Source organism: Mastigoproctus giganteus, chromosome 12, assembly GCF_048544385.1.
Source record: "Mastigoproctus giganteus isolate SK-2022 chromosome 12, ASM4854438v1, whole genome shotgun sequence".
Lineage (NCBI taxonomy): Eukaryota > Metazoa > Arthropoda > Arachnida > Uropygi > Thelyphonidae > Mastigoproctus > Mastigoproctus giganteus.
In genome coordinates this window covers 109,324,328-109,350,137 of record NC_143586.1, presented here as the reverse complement: position 1 = coordinate 109,350,137, position 25,810 = coordinate 109,324,328, and the positions used below count along the sequence as shown (strand labels likewise).

The following is a 25,810-nucleotide window of genomic DNA, read 5'->3' as shown; positions in this document are numbered from 1 at the left end:
GTAGCATACTGTCTTTCCTGTCATTAACAACCTTTGTATTATCTGCAAACTTGGACATTAAGCCTGATATACCTTCATCGATATCATTGATAAATACACAAAACAACGAGTCAAGCACCGAACCCTGAGGGACTCCGCTAATAACATTAGTCTGTGTAGAGCAGTGTCCATTTATTACCACTCGCTGCTGTCTCCCACTCAACCATCCCTTTATCCATTGCAGTAACTTGCTCTTAATGTCATACCGCTCCAATTTGTACAGCAGTCTTCCATATGCAACAGTATCAAAAGCTTTCCTGAAATCCAAGTATATGATATCAAAATTATTTTAGGCATTCAGTTCCTTTGTGGCCACATTATAGTATCCAATCAAATTGGTCAGACAAGACCTCCCTTTAACAAATTCATGCTGTGTCTTAACTATTATTGCATTCTTGTCTGGATGATCCTGCAATGCTTTTTTAACCAGTGATTCCATTATTTTTCTTGGAACACAAGTTAAACTAACAGGTCTATAATTATGTGTCATCCTTTGAACCCCCTTTGTGAATTGGGGATATATTTGCACATCTCCAGTCCATGGGGACCTCCCCTGACTCTAAGGATGCTCTCATACTTATGGCTAAGGGTTTGTTTACTTCCCTTGCTGCCTTCTTCATTATAACTGGACAGATTCCATCTGCCCCAGGTGCCTTTTTTATGTTTAACTTCAACAATTTCTTCTCCACTTTGCTCTCAGTTATTGCAAAATCACTTTGCTTCCTGTTAGAGTTTCATAAACTTCTAGAATTCCCCTCCTTGAATAACTCCTCATGTGTGAATGTAGATATAAAATACTCATTCAGTTTATCAGCTACTTGACCAGGATCATCAACAGTCGAACCATCTATGTTAAGTGGACCAATCTGATTCATCCCCTTCCTTCTAGAGTTTACATAAGTAAAGAACTCTTTTCTGTTTCTCTTTGTGTCCTTTGCAAAAGATTTCTTGTAATTTGCCTTCGCCTAACTAACCTCCTTTGTGACTTGATTACAGACTAGCCATAGACTATCTGCCATAGGCTTATATGCATCTGCCATAGGCCTGAAAATTTATATGCATCCCATGCATTTTTCTTTACTGCCACGAGCCTCTAATTCATCCGACATCCATTTATGCCTGAACCTTGAACAGTGTTTCTTAGTTGGTATAAAAAGCTTAGTAGCCTCCAAGATTAAGTCCCTGAAGGCTTCCCATTTAGAATTCACCGTTGGTAACATCAGTTGATCCCACTGTAGTCACCTTTACGAAAACAAAAACCCTTCCCTTTACTATTGATGGTAGTTACATCTTTAAGTAAATCAGAATGTCTTGTAATGGAGGATTTTAACTTTCCAGATATTGACTGGAACTTGTGAGTTGGTCACTCGCACGCTATCAAGACTTTTGTGGATTTATTGGAGGATTATTTTCTACAGCAACATGTTTGAGGGTTCAATCAGAGCGAGTAATACCCTTGATCTAATTATCAGCAGTGATTATTCACGCATTAAGAATTTACAGATAAAGGTACCACTAGGTGACAGTGATCACAGTGTACTGATGTGGGATTTACTTAAAGATATAACTACCATCAAGGGTAAAGGGAAGTGTTTTTGTTTTCGTAAACTTGACTATAGTGGTCTCAGTCAGTTTTTAAATTTTCACAGTGGAATCAACTGATGTTACATAAATCCCACATCAGTACACTGATCACTGTCACCTAGTGGTTCCTTTATCTGTAAATTCTTAATGGTGAATAATCACTGCTGATAATCAGATCAAAGGTATTACTCCCTCTGGTTACCCCTCAAACAAGTTGCGATAGAAAATAATCCTCCAATAAATCCACAAGTCTTTCTAGCGTGCAAGTGACCAAACCACAAGTTCCAGGCAATATCTGGAAAGTTAAAATCCCCCATTACATGACATTCTGATTTACTGGCCCTTCTATTTCTCTGCACAACTGTTCATTGTACTCATCAGAGTCATTAGGCCTAGAACATACTCCTACTCTCATTTTCCCTTTCCCAGTGTTTATGTCACACCAAACAGACTCAACGTTGCACTGTCCATCCGTGTCAACTGGATGCACTTTCTTCAATTTTATGTGTTGCTTAACTAACAGCATAACCCCTCCTCACTTCCTACCCTGTCTGTCCTTTCTGTACACACTATACTCCCCAAATTCCAATTCTGCACTGCTTATATCTGTGTGACACCATGTCTCTTATAACCCAACAATATCTGCCTTTGATGTCTTGATCAGTACTTCAGATTCATCAGTTTTATTTACTATACTTCTAGCATTAATTTTGAAGACTAAATGCTAAAGGCATAATGTTATGGGTTGAAATTAACTATATAGTATCAGTGTAAATACGACATAGTTTACCCATAAGTTGAATTACATACGTAGTGTAACGGCATCGTTTAGATTTTATCTCATATTGTGGCTACCTTCACAATGAGATACGAGGTATTGCACTACTTCATATAAATAACACTTCTCTAGAAGAGGAGACTACTGTTATTTATTCTCAGTGGGCAGGCAGGTACTCTGGTAATACAGACATGCCATCACGGTTGCAAAGTTAATTCCACAATATGAGAGATGCCAAATGGTGACGAAAAATTATAATATTTTGAAGACTAAATGCTCAAGGCATAATAATACATTATGGGTTGAAATTAACTATATAATATCGGTGTAAATACACCATAGTTTATCCATAAACTTAACTACATACGTAGTGTACTGGCATTGTTTAGATTTTATTTCATATTGTGGCTACCTTCACAACAAGATACCAGGTATTGCACTACTTCAAATAAATAACGCTTCTCTAGAACAGGAGACCACTGTTATTTATTCTCAGTGTGCACCACCACCCAGACACGTTTCAGAGCTTGTCTCACTCATCAGTGGGTAGGCAGGTACCCTGGTAATGCAGGGTACTTGCATTACCAGGTAAAGCGTTATTCATTTGAAGTTCTGATAGTTGGTTTCTATGCTGTAGCTCTTCCATAAAATCTGATTCTGTACAACTCATTATATAATGTCCTTATACGAGTGGAAGTATCGTTTAATTCGCAGATTGGCACAAGATCTTATCTTAATTGACATCATATGAATCTTCTGTGGATTTTTCCTTCTCGAAATATTCTTCCTTCAATTTTACACACTTTCACCACTGCCATACCTACACTTTAAATGCTTCTTGCGAGCCATTTTTCAAAATGGCTGCAACGTGCTTTTGTTGCGACTCTGCAAGCATTGTTATTGGATACAAAATGTATCACATCTGCAGAAAAACTCTGAAAGTCAAGACTTTCAGAGCTTTCTTCAGATGTGGAAACAGGAAGAAATCACATAAAGGTTAAGTCCGGAGAATAAGGTGAATGTAACAGAACTTAAGCACCTATGACAGTGATCATTGGCTCCACAATATTAGCTGTATGGGGCCTGGCACTGTCTTGATAGAGAAACCACTCAAAACTGAAAAGTTCTTGATGTTTCTCACAAATGGCACAGTGAAGTTTGACTGAGAACCTCAGAGTATGCTTCCTTATTCACAGTTGTTCCACGAGGCACAAAATGTGTTACAAGAATATCTTTTAGGTAAAAAAACACAATCATTTGTTTGTCAGCCGAACGAGAGGCTTGAAATTTCTTAGGTCTTGGTGAATCAGAATGCTTCCCCTCACTCGACCGTTGTTTTGTCTCTGGATCATAGTGAAAAATTCAACTTTCATCACATCACTATTCAAGTTAATTGAATTGTGATGAAAGTTCCATTGATCCTGTGTTTCAAAACAGTCAAGCATTTCTTAGCACAAGTCTACTCTTTTCTGTTTTTGTTCAGGAGTCAAATTGTGTGGAATCCAGCAGGCACAGATTCACAACATTTTCAAGTGATCTTTCACAATACTGTGATCACTACCATATCAAATGGACATTCTAACAGCTAATTCACAAAGTGTAATTTGCCTGTTTTTATCCAAGATTTCCCAGGTGTTTGAGATTTGCTCAGGAGATGTTGAGAAAGAAGGCTGACCAGGCCTTGGGCCACCTGCAACAGACTCACAGTCTTCACTGAATCGCTTGTGCCATTTAAATATGGCCAGCCTATGAAGACACTCAATACCATATGCTTCATTCATCTCTGATACAATAACGAATCACATATTGTTGTTCAATCTGTATGTCCAATATGATACTTGCTTCAAAACAATTGTCAGTGACACATGGCTAAAAAAACTTTTCACGCAACACTAGCTCGAAAGTACTGACATGTACACACAGTCTACTCAGTAGCAATTTGGGAGAGCGCATCTAGTAGCAATTTGGGAAAGTTCATGTGATCATTTAATTCGCAGAATTAAATGATCACCCCCTCGTATTATAATCAGTTCCTATGGCCTCCCTGAATTCCTGGTTGATGACTGATGGTATCTGTATATCACTCTTTTGAGTGCCCTCTGGTCACTTTCAGTCAGTTTCTTCAGTTGACTTAATTGCTTCTCAGCTGAAGGTTCACTGACCTGGTATGTAGATATTTCTGGGTATGCAGATGTTCAATGATTATGTTAGCCACCACTAATCTCAGGTGTTACAGTTTTGCTACAATGGCATAAACAGATTGACACCCTATGGTGGCATGGTGTGAGTCCTCACTGAAAGGTACTAAGTTCAATGCCTTAGTCCAACCACTATATTTCATTGATCCACTTTCTAGCATGAACACTGTTTCTTTTATACCCATTCCTGACATATGGATAGTGGGATTTGTTAATTTTTTTCTAAAATTCCAGGAATTTTCAGATACTTTTTCCAATAGAGTATATCCCAGGAAGAAACCATCTTCCAGAAAATTGGAAATGACACAACAATCGACACAATGGATATGATGAGGGTATCTCAAGATCTGTAAGAGAATCATAGCCATAAAACTAGTGGTTGATATCCGGTAAGAACAAAAGGCTGCCATGATTCTACAAAGCTAAACAATGCAATACTGAGAGAACAGTGCAGATCAATCCACGGAACACAACAGCGGGCATCCAAGCATATAATGTACCAGGTATCATACTAAGTAAATCTAAAACAGTAAATGATCTTGCTTTACACCACTGCTGTTTGCACTCTAGAGGTGGGAATGACTATAATGGGCTATAGAAGGTGTGCACAAGCAGAGAAGACAATGGCCTGACATTATGATGAATCCCATTTGTAAATGCATTTTGATGAATGCAGGTTACAACATATGATAATAACACATAGCGGAACCTGTCATACATGAAAATAACATTAGAGGCTGGTGAGCAACAAGTGATTGACTTGACATGTTCTGCTTGGAGTACACAGGAATGGCCCTTGATCCATGTGGGATGTGTGAATGCTAGAGCATATTTAGACATCATTGCAGATCAGGCACACTCCACTGCACTGATTTCCTACTCCTCAGGCAACAGTTATTCCCAGCAGGATAACTGTCACATGAGGATTTCTCCATGCCACTGTGATTTATGGGACCATCTGTGAATGACTTCTTATTCAGTGGCCCCCCCCCACAGTTACTGGGCTTTAATTTAGTAAATGTGGAGACCACTATAGAACATATGTGGGAATCAAATGGCAATCCAGAATTGCAAACCACCAATATACACTCTATAGGAATTATAAGATACTGGACAATATCATATCTGCACTGGAAAATAATTTATAATTCCAGATGTCAGAGGTCTTTGTTGTTGGATTGACCAGTTCATCATGAACTCCATAACTGTATCTCTCATGGATTTTATGATGGACACCATTGTTAATGAGGTTCATCATTCACAATGAGATGAATTGCTACTGTGTTGCAGGCAAAAGGGAGCCTGTTTGATTTTAGATAGGTGTACATAATAAAGTGGATACTTTATGTATACAAGCAATGGATATATTAATCTTACCTTCCAGTCCTTTGCTATTAGTTCTTGTGAAGAATAAAATATTTGCTGTACTGCACGTGGTATAATTCCTAAAGAAGCAGGGTCATATTCACTTGCAAAGTCAACAATATTTTCTGGTCCTTCCATTGTATATGTTTTTCCTGATCCTGTCTGTCCATATGCAAAGATGGAGACATTATATCCATCAAGAGCAGATTGCACAAGCTGTGATATTTCTCCAAACACTTCTTTCTGTGTTGAACTGGGACCAAATATTCTATCAAATGTAAACTCATTTTTTTTAATGCTTCTGGATTTACTTGAAAAGGAGCTCTATAGGAAAACCAATCATTTTAAAATCTTATCTTAGTATACATTTAATGAGAATAACAGAAATAATTTCATTTTAATAAAATAATTACATTAACCATACTATGATTATTGTACAGAAAAGATACACTATATGACCATGGGTACTTAGACATATGCAGGTAGTCGTATACAGAGCTATTAATTCTAAAACATAGCAAATAGTAAGCCATATTTAGCTTGTATGAGCTTCAACCCTTTTGGACATATTTTTTAGCAACTTCCAGTATATGTTCTCCAGAATTTGCTTCTATTTCTACTAAAAAGTAGCCAAATTGAAAGAAAGCCATTTTCAACGCAGGCTAATCTGGCAACAACTTATGTACCAGAGGTATTCAATATGGTCGAGGTCTATGCTCTGAGCCAGCCAATCCAACTTTTCAACACTGTTGTCCATAAGCAGTCCAGAATGACCCTCAATGTATGACAGGGAGCTTTGTTGTGATACTTACATAATCCATTTCCTAGATAGTATGAATCAGAGCTGTAATACTCAATATGTTCTACGTTGATAATAATATTAGTAAAATAATAAGAGGAGTTTACCTCAATTCAGCACAAGGCTATTCCTCTTATTATTTCACTAATAATCCATTTCCATAGTAGTGCTATAGTGTATGTACATAATTGTCCAAAATGATCATATAAGGTCATGGACTTCATGACTTTATATGATCATGAAGCCTTGACCATGACCCCTATAAGGTCATGTCAAGGCTTCAAGCACTTACCAATGGGCCATTATGTCCAGCATGTTTGATATATCTCCATCATCACATTGTATTCACAAAACTTCATGGTTGATACATTATAAACTGGAAGCACTATCTGGGCAATCTCCACACTCAAATAAATCCATCAGGATGAAACTATGCACAGAGAGAGAGAGAGAGAGAGAGATTCATCACTCCGCACAACCTTCTGCCACTGTTTGTAGATCAGGAACAACACTACCCCAAACACTGCTTTGTACTGATGATCATGATATTGTGCTTACGTACAACTTCCCCACAGTTTAGCACAAGGCTATTCAGCTCCCCCACAGATGGTTGACACTCTGACAGATGCAAACCACCTTTGAATAAAATTGTCACAATGGATTTTGGGATGTTTCGCACAGTTGAGCACATATAAAGGACTAGTGATTTGTCCTTTATATGTCCCAACCACCATCCCATGTTATAAGTCTGCAAATAGTCGTTTTTAATATACTGCTGCTGCACAGGCAAGCCAATGAGATTTATACTGGTAGTCCAAGATGATACACATGTTCTGAGGGCTTCTGGCACAGTAAACAATATTCACGAAGAGGTGACAAAATACATCTGGTCATACAGTGTACATATTCAATTAAAAAACATAACTGTTATTAAAACACTTTTTTTTTTTACAGTATAATGTGTACAGAAAGGATAGACAGGATAGGTAGGGAGGAGGGGTTATGCTATTAGATAAGAAACACATAAAATCCAAGGAAGTGAAGCCAATCGACATCGCTGGACAAAGCAGCGTTGAGTCAGTCAGATGTGACATAAGCATTGGGAGATCAAAATTGAGAGTGTGCTATAGGCCTAATGACTCTGATGAGTATAATAAGAAACTGTACAGGGAAATAGTGGGCCAGTAAATCAGAGAGTCTTATAATGGAGGATTTTAATTTCCCAGAGATTGACTGGAATTTGTGGATTGGTCACTCACACACTAGCAAGGCTTTTGTGGATTTATTGGATGATTGTTTTCTACATCAGCATGTTCAGGAGGCAACTAGACAGAGTAATACTCTTGATCTGATTATCAATAGTGATTCTTCATGCATTAAGAATCTGCAGATAAAGGAACCACTAGGTGGCAGTGATCACAGTGTGCTGAAGTGGGATTTACTCAAAGAGGTAACTACCATCAGGGGTAAAGGGAAGGGTTTTTGCTTTCGTAAAGGTGACTATGATGGTCTGAGACAGTATTTAAATTCTATACAGTGGGACCAACTGATGATGTTACCAACAGCAAATTTAAAATGGGAAGCATTCAAAGAATTTATCTTGGAAGCTACTAGGCTTTACATACCAACTAAGAAATATTGTTCAAATTTAGGCCTAAATGGATGTCAGATGAACTAATAAGACATATGGCAGAGAAGAAAAATGCATGGATTACTTATAAATTAATGGGTGACATGGAACCCTATGATAGATATAAGCTGGTCTGTAACCAACTCACAAAGGAGATTAGGCAGGCAAAGGCAGATTATGAGAAATCCTTGGCAAAGGATGCAAAGAAAAACAGAAAAGAGTTCTTTACCTATGTAAACTCTAGAAGGAAAGGGATGAATCAGATTGGTCCACTGGATATTGATGGTTCAACTGTTGATGATTCTGCTCAGGTGGCTAACAAACTAAATGAGTATTTTGCATCTACATTCACACATGAGGAGTTATTCAGGAAGGGGAATACCAGAGGTGAGGTAAACTCTGGCAGTGAGCTAGATGATTTTGTAATAACTGAGAGGAATGTGGAGGAGAAATTGTTGAGGGTAAACATAAAAAAAGCACCCGGGGTGGATGGGATCTATCCAGTTATATTAAAGGAGGCAGCAAAGGAAGTAAGCAAACCCTTTGCCATAATTATGAGAGCTTCTTTGGACTCAGGGGAGGTACCCATAGACTGGAGTTGTGCAAATGTGACCCCCAATTCACAAAGGAGGATCAAAGGCTGACACAAGTAATTATAGACCTGTGAGTTTAACTTCTGTTGCAGGAAAATTAATGGAGGCACTGGTTAAAGAAGCACTGCGGGATCATCTAGACAAGACATCAGTTATAGCTCGGACACAGCATGGTTTTGTTAAGGGGAAAGTCTTGCCTGACCAATTTCATTGGATACTATGATGCAGTCACAAAAGAACTGGATGCAGGGAATAACTTTGATATTATATATTTGGATCTTAGAAAGGCTTTCGATACTGTTGCACATGGGAGACTGCTGCACAAATTGGAGCAGTGTGGCATTGGAGGCAAATTGCTGCTATGGATAAAGGGGTAGTTCAGTGGGAGAAGACAGAGTGGTAATCAGTGGACACTGCTCATCGTGGACTAATGTTATTAGTGGAGTCCCTCAGGGTTCAGTGTTGGGTCCATTGTTGTTTTCTGTATTTATAAATGATATTGATGATGGTATACCAAGCTTAATGTCCAAGTTTACTGACAGTATGCTGCTGCTGCAACAGCATCTAGAAAAGTTGAGCAGGTGGGCTGAGAGGTGGCAAATGAAGTTTAACATTGACAAAAGTAAAGTACTACATATGGGAAACAGTAATCCCAGAGTAACGGATCAACTCTGTGGTACTACACTTGATAGAGAACGAAAAGGACCTGGCGGTAATTGTTCAGGCAGATATGAAGTTTTCTGAGCAGTGCAGACAGGCTCCAAGAGTAGCTCATGGTGTCTTGTCAGTGATATACAGGAATTTTTCTAGCAGAGATGAGGTGATTATTCCTTTGTATAAGGCAATGGTCAAGCCACACCTTGAGTACTGTATACAGGTCTGGAGGCTTCATTTCAAGAAGGATGTAGAGCTGCTGGAACGAGTACAGAGAAGGGCAACAAGATTAGTGAATGGAACAAAGGGTTGCTCTTACGAGGAAAAGCTTAAGTTTTGCAAATTACAGTGTCTGGAGACTAGGCACCGGTGAGGTGATCTGATAGAGGTGTATAAAGCCTTGAATGGTTTGAGCATGCTGATTGCTGATGGAATTCTTCCTCTTGCTCAGAATAATCACCTCAGAGGGCATAAATTCAAATTGAGGAAAGACGTGTGTATTATAGATGTGTGGAAATTTGCCTTTAGCCAGTGGGTAGTTGGTTGGTTGAAGAGACTTCCATCCCTTGTTGTGGAAGTTGATAGCCTAAATAAATTTAAGGCTCAGCTGGACAGGTATTTCGAATGAACAGAGGGGTGAAATGGGAGTGTTTTTTATTTTTTTTTTTTGGCTGATGCTGCATAAGCTTGCTTTCTTGCATCATATGCCTCTACTAACGCTAATGTTAATGCTAATATTATTAATAATACTGTTTAGAAATTGATTCTTATGAATTAGTGTTGCTTTGTTATTGCCCATTAATGTTACTGAAAATAATTGCATTTTTTCAATAGCATCTGAGACATCTAACAACTTTTTTCCTTTTTGAGTATATTTTAAAATTTCCAAGTAACAAATTGTACAACGAATCAATTTGCCGAAATATACTATTGTCATATCTCTCTTTTCTGCAATGACTTTGAAAGAATTGATAGCTCAAACAATACATCATACATGGGGCTAAATTTAGAACAAACTGTTTGGATGAAATTCTTTTATATAATTCGTTGAACATGGTTTGTTCAGTTTTGTTTCGGTTGTTATCTTTAGTGGCATTTTCAAAAGTATGGCATAAAGATGCAAAATTTTGCCAAACTGCTGATATGGTCTTAAAGGAGCTGGCCACCCACCTCATGTTAAATACCCGCCCCATCCTTTTAATTTCTTCGCTGATGCTGGTATCGATGCTTCTATTTCTCTCTGGTTTTTTGGAGATTGACTGTACAAAGTGTGCAGCTTGTCCATAAATATTTGAAAATGGTTAATTCCCATTAGCTTCTGATATTGCATCTCCAACTGATAGCTCAAGTCAATGGTTTAAATAATGCCATATGATCAAATTTGGATCATTTTCTAATAATTTATTTCCAACTCCAGATTTTCTGTCCAACATAACACTTGCCCCATTGCTCATAAAAGAAATTAAATAGGGTTTTAAATAATTGTCATCAAATCTGTATTTTTCAAGACATTTTAAGAGACATTTTAAGTGAAAGCTGTCTGATTAATTTGATTACTTTTACTGCTTCTAAATGTTGTTCATTTGCAGTTTGCAAGATTTTTTCAGCCTGTATATGTGAAGTACTATTTGAATGTTCATAAGTTTTCTTATGCAAATATGTCAATTGTGCACTTCTATCTTTGCCATAAGATGATACCACTACCAAACTCCATTTCTTTGAAATGCTAACTCCCTGCATTTTAGACGGCCCTAATTTTTTTACAGCAGTACAATTGAAACGTCCTAATTTTCCGGCATCGCATGTAAGCCAAGGATATGCTTTTTTCTTCTCAATCCACATGTCAGCATTCCAAACATGGGGCCAATTAAATTTTAATTCTGTGTCACTGTTTCTCTCATCTTTAGATCTTGATGGAAAAAGAAGAGGTCATGTCGTTGTCATTTCCACATATGTTTGTTCATTTTCTTGCAGTTTTCAGTTTTTTTATCAAGAAATTTATTTAATGTTGTTTGCTTGCATTTTTCGCTCATTTTGTATTTAATGAAAATTTCTTCTTTTAATGTTTAAATACTGAAATTAAAGAAATTTAAATTTATATATTTAATCCCATAAAAATTAATTTTTACCTTAGAAGAAACTAATAAATAAATTAATTAATCTAAATAGTAGAATCGGTCATAAACTCACATGTACATATTATATAAATAATACATATATCAATGACAAAAAAAAAACTATATGATCACACCACATCGACTGTACAGTAACTGAATCAGACTTCAGACTCACGGCGAATCAAAATTCAGCGTTCGCACGCATCACAGTATATATCTCATTTGTTGGATCTCTTTATCTAACACATTGTACTTTAGTAAGAAATGTTCAATGTTTCATTGTGAAATTCATATTTTTGTTTTTAAATAAAAATTTAAAGAAATCTATTAATTTTAAAGATTACTATTAATATATATTTTTAGTAGCAATGGGTAAAATAGATATTATTTCTCTCTCCCCTTTTATTATGCCATTGTTTCATAATACAGTTGATCCTAGTTATTTGGGCCACGGTTAATCGGAGCAAATCTTAAAAAACAGAACCCAATCGAGAAAATAGCTAGGGCTTACTTCGCTTAATTGGGACAACATGCCGTTTAAATCTCTGACCGTACCATGTGGTTCGGTAGGATTTCTGGAGATCACAACCATAAAACAATTAGCAGTCACCTGTTTATTGGGCTTTTCTGTTAGTGCAATCTATCATAAACGGATAAACTCCATTTTATTGAATTTGCGATAATACCAACAGCTGAAATTCTGTGGGTTATTATGGTGAAATGTGCTTACACTTACATGGAATCTTCTCTTCATTTCTATTTTTAAAGCTTCGTAACTTGTTACACTGTTCTCACTTGCGCATATAGTGTTATTTGCAATTTGTGTGTGCCGTGTTCTTTGTTATTGATTGCTTATCTTTTTACTGTTTTAAATTTTAACCCCCACCCACAAACGTCAGTGAACAGAAATGTCATCTAGTTAGTATGTACATATTACAGCACGTATTAATTACTCAAATTATCATGTATATTTTTCCGATTTTCACGTATCATTTAATTTTTTAATTGGTAAGGTAATAAAGGGTAAATTTTTGCTTAATATATCTTTACTTTTATAGCCTGTGGATAATATTCCTTCTATTTTCGCTAATTAGAATTGCTGTTTAATAGAATTAAAATTCAATTCAATGTGATCACAATGACCGGCACTTACTACACATCATATAGTGAAAGGTATTTTACTATGGTGACTCCATCGTAACGTGATTTGATTGTACAGTGTACCAATTGTAAAGCGGGGGTCCATTGTATTTTAAACTATTTACATGAAACTTCAGATGATAATTGGGACAGCCGCTTAATCGGGCCGAAATGCACTAGTCCCGATGTGTCCCAAATAACCAGAATCGACTGTATTAGGTGTATAAATTTAATGATTTTCTATTATGGCATTTAGACAAAAGATACCGGAACGTTGTTCCGGTGCGTTCTGGCCCAAATTCACCACTGCATACACCTGTTCTTATTCTTAGTTACCCCAACACATCCCATGTATTTATTTGTTTCATGATGACTGCCATCAGTCCCTGAAACCCCTGCACCCCTCGCTCCAGACTGCTGCTCATTCTAATAGAAGTAATGCAAGAATCACCTTCACCTCTGCCTGTGTCTAAAATCCCAGAAATGGTAAGAAAAGTTCACACAGTGATTGTGTCTATCATCAAATGAGTCTTTGAATAGCAGAAAAACAATTTCACATTAACAGTAATCAGTAAAACAATTTGTGCCATATTGATGAATGAAAGCTGCTCAGATTAAAAACACGAAAAGAGCTCATAAAAGTTGGTGATGATGGCCCTCCTTATTCAATTCAATTGCGAATGTGACAAGTCATGGTGTTTCTAATACAATCATAATGAAAGAGGCAGTGCATGGCATCAAAGATCAACATGCTCTCTGAGGTTCAAAAAATTTAGTTTGAAAAATTAAAAACCAAAGTAATCTCACTTTCTTCATATGAAATTTCTTCTGTCAAAAAATACAGTGAATAAGAAGTATCAAGCACATGTTTAGGATCATTTGGTTACAAGAATTCACCAAGACTAGTTTTGGGAAGAAAGGGAGCTAAACCACCCTGATTTATTTCTTGGATTTCTACTTATTCCCCAAAATCACGTCCGCATTAAAGGAACAATTTGACAGCATGAAAGAAGTCAAATAAACATGGCAAAGGAATTTGTGATGGTCATTCAAATGAGTTTAAACAGTATTTCCAAGTGGTAATATTGGGCTCTATGAGCATCCTCATAAGTATGTTGCCCATAAAGGCTACAAACTTGAAAAAAAAAAGATTAAAAGCTTTTCTTACTCTAATTTTGGTATTCCTTAAATTGAATTGGTCCTGGTACTTAATTGTAAAATCACGTAATAAGAAAAATAAAAAGAACATGACCTACCTCATTCAAATTCCTATCAACATTTTGGAAAACCTCTATTGTTCTTTGATTTGAATCCATGTTGAAATGATGAATATCCAAACCTTTCTTCAGCTCTTCTGACAGCAAGGGACGAACTCGACAAAATACTCTAATATTTCCCTATGTAAATAATTGATTTCTTTATAACAAAAATATATTACAACAAATAAAATACTATGCTGCTATATATTTCAACTGTAAACTGTTTAAACCTACTTTTTGCTCACTATTGAACAAGCTATAATTTCATAATTGTACTTTGGGCACGTACAGAAACCTCTGTAAGCGACCACCTTTACAAAAGAACAATATTTCTTAGAAAATATTTAAATAAGTGTCCCTTGTATTAAAACCGTATTCTCCAAGGCAACTAGTCTCTGACCCAACCATGACTGTTAATCCTGTTGTTTGGCAGCCGATGTATTCCATAGATATCTAAGAATCTATAATTCTCTAAGATGACCATTATCTTACCTGACTGGGATCATTAATGCTATTGTTTGGCAGCCACTGATTTTCACAGATTTCTATGACTGTGGAGTTTCTGTATAAATAATGTAACTGTACAAATAATGCTACTAAATAGGTAGCTCTTTATCCATCTTCAAATAAATTCCTGATTTATCCATCTTCAAATAAAGATGGTGATGGAAAAAAATATACATATAAAGAAATTAATAAGTTAAAACTTGCCTGGTTTGATGGTGCTTGTGCCAGAGGAATTCCAGAAAGCAGTCCAATACTACAAGAAAAAGCTTTGAATTTTGCAAAGGCTTTAAAAAAAAAGACATGTTTTGCTAGTAATGGATGGCTTATAAATTCTGTAACAGAAATAACATTGTTTTAAAGATTCTGTGATGTGAAAGTGCACCTGTTAATGAAAATTATGTGGAACATGAATTTTGCATTTGCATCTTTAACACAACAATATGAACCCAAAGACACCTTTAATATAAACTGGCCTCTTTTATTGTGCTTTACCAAGTAAATCCTTAGTGTTTAAAAGTTCTAATTCTACAATTTTACTGTGTGTAAATTCTTCAGAACAAAAAAAAGCAACAGTTGATAATTATTACTTTGCTGAGACCAAGATGTTCTAAAAACATATGAATATGGTATCCATTAATTTTGATTGATAAGCCAATGGATGACATCGAGCCCAGATGACAAGAGCTATTTTTTCTGAATGACTTCATAATTTGAATAAAGTAAACAAAAAAAAAAAAAAAAAAAACAAGGAAAATTTACTATTATCAGATAATGTTCCATGTTATCCCAAAAACGTGAATTTAAGTAATGGCAATTTATTACTCCTTCCTGCTAATACTACATGTGTTTATCAACTTTGGACCAAGGTATCATTCAATAATTTAAATTCTTCTGCCACAGACATATTTTAACCACATTAGAAATGTTCAGAAATTAGTTTTAAAAAAAATTCAGCAGTAGATAGAGTATTTAAAACTGGCCCGGAAAAGTGTTAGTGGAAGTCTGGTTTGAGGTTAGGAACTATATGAGGAATTTTGAGTTCCTGGGAATAATAAGTCTTTTTTGGAATATTTTGACATCTTTTTGATTAAATGCCGATCTCCAGGTAATTCTCCAGTGGGGCAAAGACAACTTAGTTGATTTCAATTCTTCTAAAACTCAGTCTTGTCTTATATCTCGCAAAAAGGATTCTTCTGCTCCTATGCTTATCTTTGGTGACACTCCGATTTCTAGGCAAGTTGATATATCTCTTTTGGGGATTACCCTGACTTCTAATCTCTCTTGGCACAAGCACATTACAAATACTGCTTCCTGCATCTAAAAAAATTGGTTTTCTCTTTCGCTCTTGGCGTTACTTTTCTTCCAAACAGCTGTTCACTCGGTACAAATCGCAAATCCACCCTACCGTGGAATATTTTTTCCACATCAGGGGCGGTGCCCCCAAAACCTCTCTCAGGCTTCTAGATTCCATTCAGATGAGGGCAGTTAGGTTAATTAATGACTCCTCTCTAACAGAGTCTCTCCACTCGCTGTCTCATAGACGTACTGTTCCTACTGCATGCCTTTTCTACAGATACTTCCATGGGCACTGTTCTTCATTGGCTTCTATTATTCCCGCTCTCTCTTTCAAAACAGTCCGAACATGTGCCACCACCAGCCAACATCCATTTGCTGTCCATCTTTAAACTCACAGAACCAACTTTTCATTTTCCTCGTTTACTCATTCAACTACTGTTTTCTGGAACAACCTTCCTTCATACGTATTTCCTGAAAATTACAGTCTACAGAAGTTCAAGTCTAATGTCAACAAATATCTTCTCTAGTCTTATCCCAAGCACGGTACTAAGTACTATAGGTTCTAATACCTCTCACTGCTTGGAGTTTTCATAAGAAAAAAAAAAATAATAATAAATTAAATTGTCTTCAATAAATAGTTTAATAATCTTAGTAATGTTCATATGCTTATTTTAAAATTAGTTAGAGATTTTATAAGGTATGACAACATAAGTAGAACCTTTGTATTGGTGATGTAGCATGAATAACATACCTCATAACTTATACTGTAGTGCGCGGTAGAAGATGTCTAATTTTCAAACTGTTTTAACTGTGATGAATAGGTACAGTCGAACTTGGTTATAACGAGCATGGAAAAAACGAGATCACGGCTGTAACGAGCAAAAAAGGCATAATGGTTTTAATTTACATGTATCTCCATACAATTGCTCACTGTTATAACGAGCTTACTACACGGATATGCCTTACAAAATTTTGTAACTTTTCAAACATTCTTAATTGCTCAGGCAGTCGAAAAAACCCAATTCTTGAAATGGACAAAAATGAAAAGGGAGACAGCTTTTATGACCACCTGCATTGCATTGGATTATGATCTTGTCCTTTCAGGGACAGGGGCTATACAATAGCGCATTGGCGTTTTGCTTGTTGCATTACCCTATTTACAGATTGTCTTGTATTCACTGAACCATAAATTTTATTTTGAATCTTCCAAAAACTTTGTATGCAGATCACTTGACTGTCATTTTAAATATAATCAGTAAGAAATGAACCCTTCCTTCGGAAAGATCTCTACTAACAAAAGGAAGTGTCCTCCGATTGGCGAAAAATTCGAAATTATTTGTGAATTAGAACATGGTGCAAAAAATGTTGAAGTGTGTAAAAAGTTTCTTTGTCCTCTTCAATAATGACATTATTGAAGAATAATCAGCACTGGAAAAAAACATAACAGAAAAAAAAAATTTTTTTTTTTAGAAAGTGCGAGGTTACAAATGTCGATGAAGCATTGCTTCAATAGTTCACTACACAAAGAAGTGCTGGATTTTCAATAGACGGTCCGATCTTGAAGGCTCAAGCAGAAAAATTTGCTAAACAATTTGGATGCAATGATTTTGTATATAATGTTTAGCTGGATCGATTTAAAAACCGAATACAAGCATATTAATAAAAATAATATGTAGGTATATACTAGGACTTATAATACCGGGATCTTGAATACCGGTATTATATAGGTCCAATCTGATTTGTCCTTCTGTTCTTTGCATTTATATGTGAAGAATTCCTTAACTGCACTCTTTGCTCTCTCCCAGACTCAGTAAAGATACTATAGTGAAAATTATACTTTGTTTAATAAAATGTCTTTCTCCTTCAGGAAATGATGAACATAATTCAACCATGGAAGACCAACATGGAACAGAACATCAGTGTTCTGCAAATTCTTTCTAAAATAAGAAATTGTCCGACTCCAATGAGATTTTAAAAGATGAACTTGAGTCGGAAATTAATGAAATACTTTTAACTATTTTTGCTAAAAAAAAGTTCAAAGCCTAGAAAATACAAACTGAGATCACCTACGATTATCTCAGTATTAATTATCTACAATTAATAGTACCAAAATAGAATCCTAAAGGGTGTTTTCTGCTGTCTGTTTTTTGCCGCTAATCAAATATGTATGTACCAAAATTAGATCCATTTTAAACGATCATACTATTGATTGCTTATGTTTCTTAAGAGCTCACTTTATTCAGACAAGTAGTGTGGATGCTTAAAAATAACTAAACTCTGCAGTAACAATATGTATTTTTTTGTTTTTAGAATAACTGTATTTTAATGATTTTTTTCACAATATTTATTATTGCAATAAAAGTTTATTTAAAACATGAATTAAAGTAATTACAGTACTTGTTTTTTTCCTTACTTTATTGCACCTAATTGTCATCAAAATTTAATGAGAAAAACGTTTTGTTTTTGGAATACCGGTATCCCGGTTTCAAAAATTTAAAATACTGAAATACCGCTATTAAGATTTTGACCGGTATTGTAAACCCTAGTATATACTAATATTATTTTCCTCTCTCTAATATTTCTTTTGTTTTTTTGAATCGATCTTTTTATAAAGTTATTGAGAATTTAAAAAAAAAAAAAAAAAAAAAAAAATAGGAGGTAGATATAGCGAGTAATGATTATAACAAGGAATTTTTACAGTTCCTTGTTGCTTGTTATAACCAAGTTTGATAATTTCATTATTATATTCTTCAAATAGGTCTCTGGGGTTGGGAATGTTCATAATGACTGCAACGATACTACATCAACCATTATAAACTTTTATTGAAATAAAATAAAATAAATCAAAATTGTTAATAATAATAATAAGATAAAATAAGTAAATTGATTATTATAATTAAGCCAGATAAAACTGATAAAATAAGATACACTGTCTGTACAATAAAATATATACAATGAAATAAAAACAATGTAGATCATGGGATAAAAGCAATAAAACACTGAATCTTTCAGGTGTCCACCTCCTTTATTAACACTAAAACAGGCAATTGCGCAACATGTGAGTTATATGCTCAGTTCCAGTTCCAGTGCGCATAAGTAGAGTACTGCCCACGCTTCTGTGGAAACACATGCTGTGTACCGTGAGCTTGCTGATATTCAAGGATGTACTGTACTGTTGATGTTAAGCTTCACTGTAAATAAAGGAGGCAGACACCTTTGAAAGCTTCAGTGTTTTATCGCTTTTATTCAATGACCTGAATTGTTTTATTTCATTATATATTTTATTTTTATGTTATTTTACAGACAGTGTATCTTACTTTATCAGTTTTATCCAGCTTAATTATACTATTCAATTTACTTATTTTATGCTATTATTATTAACAATTTTAATTTATTTTATTTCAATAAAAGTTTATAACAGTGGGTGTAGTATCATTGCAGTCATTATGAACATGAACATTCCCAACCCCAGAGGTCTATTTCAAGAATTGGTTATGGTTTATGCCCTTCCTGTGTTACGGTACATCCGAGAATTTCAAAAGTTCAGTGTTGGTGAAGCCAAGCAGAGACAGCATTTGAGGTTTACACATCATTGCAAAGCATATGGTCTTATGCCTTGTGGATTCCGTGCTAAGTTGTCTTTCGAGTATTATCTTCTGTTTTTTGCTACTAAGTGGTACCAGAAGAAAGTGTTAAACATTTGGGTTGGAAAGCTACCTAATAGTCTGAACTATATTAGGAGAAGAGAAGGTTTGTTTTTGGGTAATTTAAGTGGTAGTATGACTCTTGCACACCTTTTGCTTATTACGAGGGTAGTGTCGGCCAAAGCAGCCAAAATTTCAGATATTTACAGACAAAGGCAAGTTGGTAAGTTCAATAGATTAATGGAGGAGACTATGGCCAAACATAATGTTAGAAACGGGAATGTAACCTGTAACTTTATATGTAATTTTAGCAGCAACCAATTAACTAAAAAACAAGAGGGGGATTTTACACCTAGGTACAACAAAGTTTGAGGCAATCCCTCCAAATCTGTCAATAGCAGAAGTGGCCATGGACATCGAAAGAGCTGAGTAAATTACAAGTGGTCGTGGCTAATGAGATCCATACAAGCACCTCGGTGATTCTGAGTCAGGCTTGGGCAGCTCCCTCCAATCTAAGCATTAGCCAGAGGAACGCACTTAAGAAGCTGAGACAAGATGACAGCATCGTGATTTTGCCTGCAGATAAGGGGAGGTCAATGGTGATCCTTGACAAAGAGGAGTATTGTAACAAAGCTTTGGAAATTTTGAATGATAGAACGACATATAGGGTTACTCGTAGCAATTCGTTAGTGGGATTGGAATGGCAGGTAAACAAGACTTCACAAGGTTGGTTGAAGGCTGAGAAGATTTCTAAAGAGGTTTATTGGACACGGCATGCCATGGGATGCCAACTACCTAGGTTCTACAGCCTACCAAAGATTCCTAAGGCATTCACTCAGGCCGATTGTGTTGTTTATAGGCAGCCCTACTTTGTCCAGTTTCTTAACCAGATTAATTTTTCCTGTTGTTGGACGTTCCAATTTAACTATCAGGAATAGTAGAGACTTTGTATGATTTGCAAGAAGGTGAGACCATGGTGTCATTTGATGTGTTATCCTTGTTACATGTATTCCTATCAATCATGGGGTGAAATGTGCACATGTGGCATTGGAGAAAGATGATACCCTAAGGGATAGGACTCCATTAAGTGTGGAGGATATTTGTATTGGGGTGGAACTGTGTCTCTCCAGTACCACCATGGTATTTCAAACCACAATGTATAAGCAGGTTCATGGCGCAGCGATGGGCTTCCCTATTAGTGCTGTCATAGCAAATTTAGCTATGGAGGAGCTCAAGTCCAGGATTTTTGATGGATCTGTTCTTCCCATGCGGGCGTGGAAACGATACGTTCACAATTATTCGGAGGGGAGAGAGGATGAGGTGCTTGGTTTCCTCAATAGCTTCTCCTCAATAGCTTCTCCCCACCTCGGAGGTGGAAGTAGAGGGTACCCTCCCTTTGCTGGATGTTTGTACATGGGGAGGGCCCTAGAATAAAATTCAGTGTGTATAGAAAACCCATGTGCCGGGGCCAATACACACATTACAATACAGCACAAGCCAACCATCACAAGAATAGCATCGTTAGGGTATTACTGGATAGGGTCGGGTCCCATTGCAGCACCTCAGAGGATAGAAAAGAAGAAATTAAATGTGTCACAGCAGATCTCAGGAATTGCAAAAATTTTCATCTCCACATGAGGAGTGGAGTTTGCCAGCTTGATGCTTCTGAATGGATGGTAATTTTCGCACTGGTATAGCCAGAGCTGACCCGTCCATTAGGCGAACCTCGGCAATCGCCTGGGACACAAAGGTACTAGGGGTGCATTCCAACAAAATGCAATTTTTTTGAGTGGTTAAAAAAAATAATTATTTAAATTAAATAAGGTAATAATTATTTCTAAATAAAGATATAATATTATCTAAATATTTTTATCAAATATTAAGAATATATTTAAAAAAAAAAAAGATTGATTTACAACATAATCCTCTTTATGGTTTATGATATTATGAACAGAATAAACTGGGGTGCAAATTTTAAGTCTCACCTACTGCACATGAAACCCTTGCGCTGGCTCTGCGTATCGCACATACACCCAGTCTTCATGGGCACCACAAACACAGGGTGAACTGTCAATGAGGCCCAGATTGGCAAGCTTCTGTTTTAATGAACAGTGTTCCATGAGAAGATAAGTAGCATAGTGATCTGGCGAAAGCCAAGGGGGTGGCCGCAGGAAGGTGGTGGTGTCTTTGGGAATCAATCTCTTTGTAACCAACCCTTTAGGGGTGGTATTCCAGTTGTCTTGCCAAATTTGAATGAGGTGGGTGTACATTCTTTTCTTTTTTCAATTATTGGTTGGTTCCAGTGTGAAGTTGAGTACTGTTGCTAGAAGAAATTTCCTAAAGCAGTAACAAAGCCCTCTGGCAATGGCTTAGAGGTAGAGTGGCATGGCACCAGTACTTGAAGGGCGGGTGTGCTGACGGTACAGCAGGCTCGGCTGATGGCAAGCAGACAGTGCAACTGGATAGAATCAATTCTTTTGTTTCTGTCAATAATGGCCCTGTGAAACCAACTGCCAGCACAGCAGCAACAGACCACCAGAATGGAGATAGCTTTATAGATGGTATCCAAGGCATACAGCTTTTGACCCCAAATGCATTTGGAAATCCTAGCAATTAAGGAGGTATATTTTCTTATCTTTCCAGCCAAGTGGACAAGGGCAATAAAATTTAAGTTTATCATCAACGATCATTCCAAGAAACGTGAGCTTCTTTACCAGTTTAATGGGTTGATTAACAAGGTGTACACTTGGTGATCTTCTGGGACTCATGATTCCTTTAATCAGAAGGGCTTGCATTTTCTCAGGTGAAATCTGCAATTTATGAAGATGCAACCATGTCTGGATTTGGGTTAAGGCAGATGTAGATCTGGCTTCTAGCCATGCCCTGCTGTCTGCTTCAATTAGCATGGTGACATCATTGGCATATGCTCAGATGGTGGAGTGCTCAACTTCCAGATTTAGGAGTTCATCTAGGACAAATGTCCAAAATAGAGTGACTAAAATGAACCCTTAAGGGCAGCCCCTGGAGACGTGACATCATATATTTCTTTCTATTTGGTTCACCAAACAACTCAGAGACCTTGAAAGTAATCTTGGAAGCAGTGATAAAGATTGGAAGGAATGTCAGCCTACTGAAGAAGCCTCAAGACACTTGGCCACCAAATGGAATTGAATGCCCCGGTAAAGTCAATGAAGATTGCTAACATGAATTTCTGGTATGTGGCAGTGGAAAGCAACCTCTGCACAGCATCCCTTTCTGAAGCCATATTGTCGATTTGACTGCAGGTTTTCAATGAGGTATGTGTTTGTTTCATAAAGTAAACATTCATAGATCTAGCACAGTACAGGTAAACGTGCTATGGGACAATAGGAGTTTGGGGCTGTCAATGAATTGTCTGGGCCTTTCAAGATAAGTAATGTAGGCTGTTTTCCAGATGGTAGGTAATGTTGCTTGTTCGAGTAATTTCTTGAAGAGGACCAAGAGATAGTCAGGGTGGAAGGTGAAGAGCTTTTTTACCACTTCAACATCGATGAGGTTATATACAGGTGCCTTATTGTTTTTTGTTTTCTGTAGCACAACACACAATTCTTCCAATGTAGAGTTGTTCTACATTTTCCATTTTCATTGTGGTAAGTATTGTTTTCATTGCAGATGTCCATTTGAGCGTCCGAAGGAAGGAGGTCATTGCTGGGAAACAGGGCGCTAAGTATGTGTTTGATGGACTTGTCCCAGGAGTTGGTTAATGTTCCTGAGGGCAGTAGTAGTAATCGAGGCATGTGATCCAAGAAAGCAAGCTTATGTAATATCAGCAAAAAAAAAAAAAAAAAAAAAAAAAAAAAAAAAAAAAGGGTTAAAAGCAAATTTCCGCATATCTATTCTATAAATGTCTTTCCTCAATTTGAATTTTTGTCCCCTCAGGTTCGTAATCTGAGCAAGAGGAAGAATCCCATCAGAATTGGGCCTGCTCAAACCATTCAAGACCTCCTATGTATCAATCAGATCATTCTCGTAGGTGCCTAAGTCTCCAGATGCTGCAATTAACAGAACTTAAGTCTTTCTTCAAATGACCCCTATTTCGTTCCCCTCGCCAAACTTGTTGCCACTCGCTCAAGCAACTCTACATCGTTCGTAAAATGAGGCATCCAGACTGGTACACGGTATTCAAGGCATGGCCTGACCATTGCCTTATACAAACAGATAATCACCTTTTCCCTATTAGAAAAATTCCTGTATATTACTGATAATGCCCCATAACCAATGATATGCCGAGAACATACATATGGCTCCTGCAAAAGCAAAATATTAATGCTTCCTTCATCCGCTACTTTCTTTTTGTCAGTGAAAAGCTGTGCCCTTTGCACATTGTGCTGAATGAACATTATCTCTGTTTGGATTTTGATTAAGGTGTGCAGCCATAATCTGTTTGTTGCTCGAGGACACGCTTTGCTTTTTGGAAAATGGGACAATTTGAGTCACGGATAGAGTGAGCAGAGTTAATTTTGTTAGCTTTGCAATTTGTGCATACAGTAGATGACTTTCATCAACCGGTGAAATAGAACCACTTTGCTTATTGGAGGCTTGAAGTGGTGAAACCCATGTTTAGTCTCTAGAGCAAAGTTTCCGGCATCCCCCTCTCCCCATACTTCTCCTTCAACCCATGCATGGTACTAAATACTATAGGTTTTGATACCTTTCGTGTTTGGGGTTTTCATAAAAAAAAAAAAAAAAAAAAAAAAAAAAGGTGTTATTTCCTTCTTCGGGCAGTCTTTGTACAGGTGTCCATGGTTGGAACAGCAGCCATAGATGAGATCTGTCTCTATAGGGAACACAGCTCTTCTCCTCCTCCAAAGAAAGCCAAGTCAATTCCTTCTGCTGGCAAGGTAATGGCATCGGTTTTTTGGGATGTTGATAGAGTGTTTCCAGTGAATTACCAATTCATTGGCAACACTCCATCAGAAACCTTCAGAAAAGCTGCACAGATACAACAGCATATTATGCAGACCTTGTGAGGTGTTTGTGTGAAAACATGAAAGACAAATGCCAAAGAAAACTCAGCAAAGGCGTCTTGTTACACCAGGACAACATGCCTGCTCAAGTCTGTCACAGCCAAGGTTGCACAGCATGAGTGCAGCTTTGAAATCTTGCACCATGCCCAAATTCACCAGATCTGGCACAATTGGCCTTTCACTCATTTCCTAATTTGTAAAAATTCCTGGCTTGCATCCATTTTCCCATCAACAGTGGATGCAATCCTGGAGGCCCAAGAGAAATCCTTCTCAGCTGGAATCAATTCATTGCAGCATTGGTGGCAAAAGTGTATTTATTACAGAGGGCTTATGTTGAAAAATAACATATTACCAGACTCCTCATTTAAATCCTTCATACTCAGGCCACAAACTTTTAAAATGTCCCTTATATATCATCATCATCATTCTTCTCTTCCTTGGTGATTTCCTTCTACTTCTCTCTCTCTCTCTCTCTCTCTCTCTCTCTCTCTCTCTCTCTCTCTCTCTCTCTCTCTCTCTCAGCATAACTCAGAAAATTTTTTTTGACTGGAGTAGCATAAGCCTCGAGCTTCCTTAAACCTTATGGCTAATAATAATAATATACTGAGTTGATATAAACTTGTCATCTTTCTTCAGCATAATTCTTTTTCCTTTTATAATTTTCTTCTCGTGTTGTTCCTGGAAAATTTCCTACTTCATTCATAAGATCCCATTCTGGAATGTGGGGGGACACTTTGACTGTAATGTCACCAAATGAGATGAGCATGAGAAGACTCAGTGATTGTAGGCAGTGGACCCAACCAGCTACACTTTCAAGAATGGCTTTGCAGCTGGAACAATGTATGAGAAATGGTAGTAGTAGTATTAGTGGCATGTGATGCAAGAAAGCAAGTGTATGAGCTCATGCAGCAGCCAAAAAAGAAAAAAAAAAAAAAACACCATTCCCTCCAAATGCATGTCCAGTTCCTCATTTATTCAACCTATCAACTTCCAGAATGACAGATGGAAGTTTGTTTCAGCAATTAACCAGCCGCTGGTTAAAGGCAAATTTCCGCAAATCTATTCTACATCTGTCTTTTCTTAATTTGAATTTATGCCCCCTTAGGTTCGTAATCTGAACAAGTGGAAGGATTCCATCATAATTCAGCGTGCTCAACCCATTCAAGGCCTTATACACCTCAATCAGATCCCTGCACAGGTG

At 36.8% G+C, this 25,810-nt stretch overlaps 1 protein-coding gene across 1 annotated transcript in view; it reads right to left on the bottom strand.

The window, feature by feature from the left end:
- Positions 1–25,810, bottom strand: part of LOC150077333 (carboxy-terminal kinesin 2-like) — a 287,195-nt gene that overhangs the window by 129,345 nt on the left and 132,040 nt on the right. Inside the window, exons 7-8 of the mRNA XM_090386031.1 lie at positions 14,154–14,294; positions 5,977–6,288 (exon numbers count right to left, since the gene is read on the bottom strand). Coding sequence (XP_090242157.1) covers positions 5,977–6,288; positions 14,154–14,294 — 453 coding nt within the window. The remainder of the gene's footprint in view (positions 1–5,976; positions 6,289–14,153; positions 14,295–25,810) is intronic.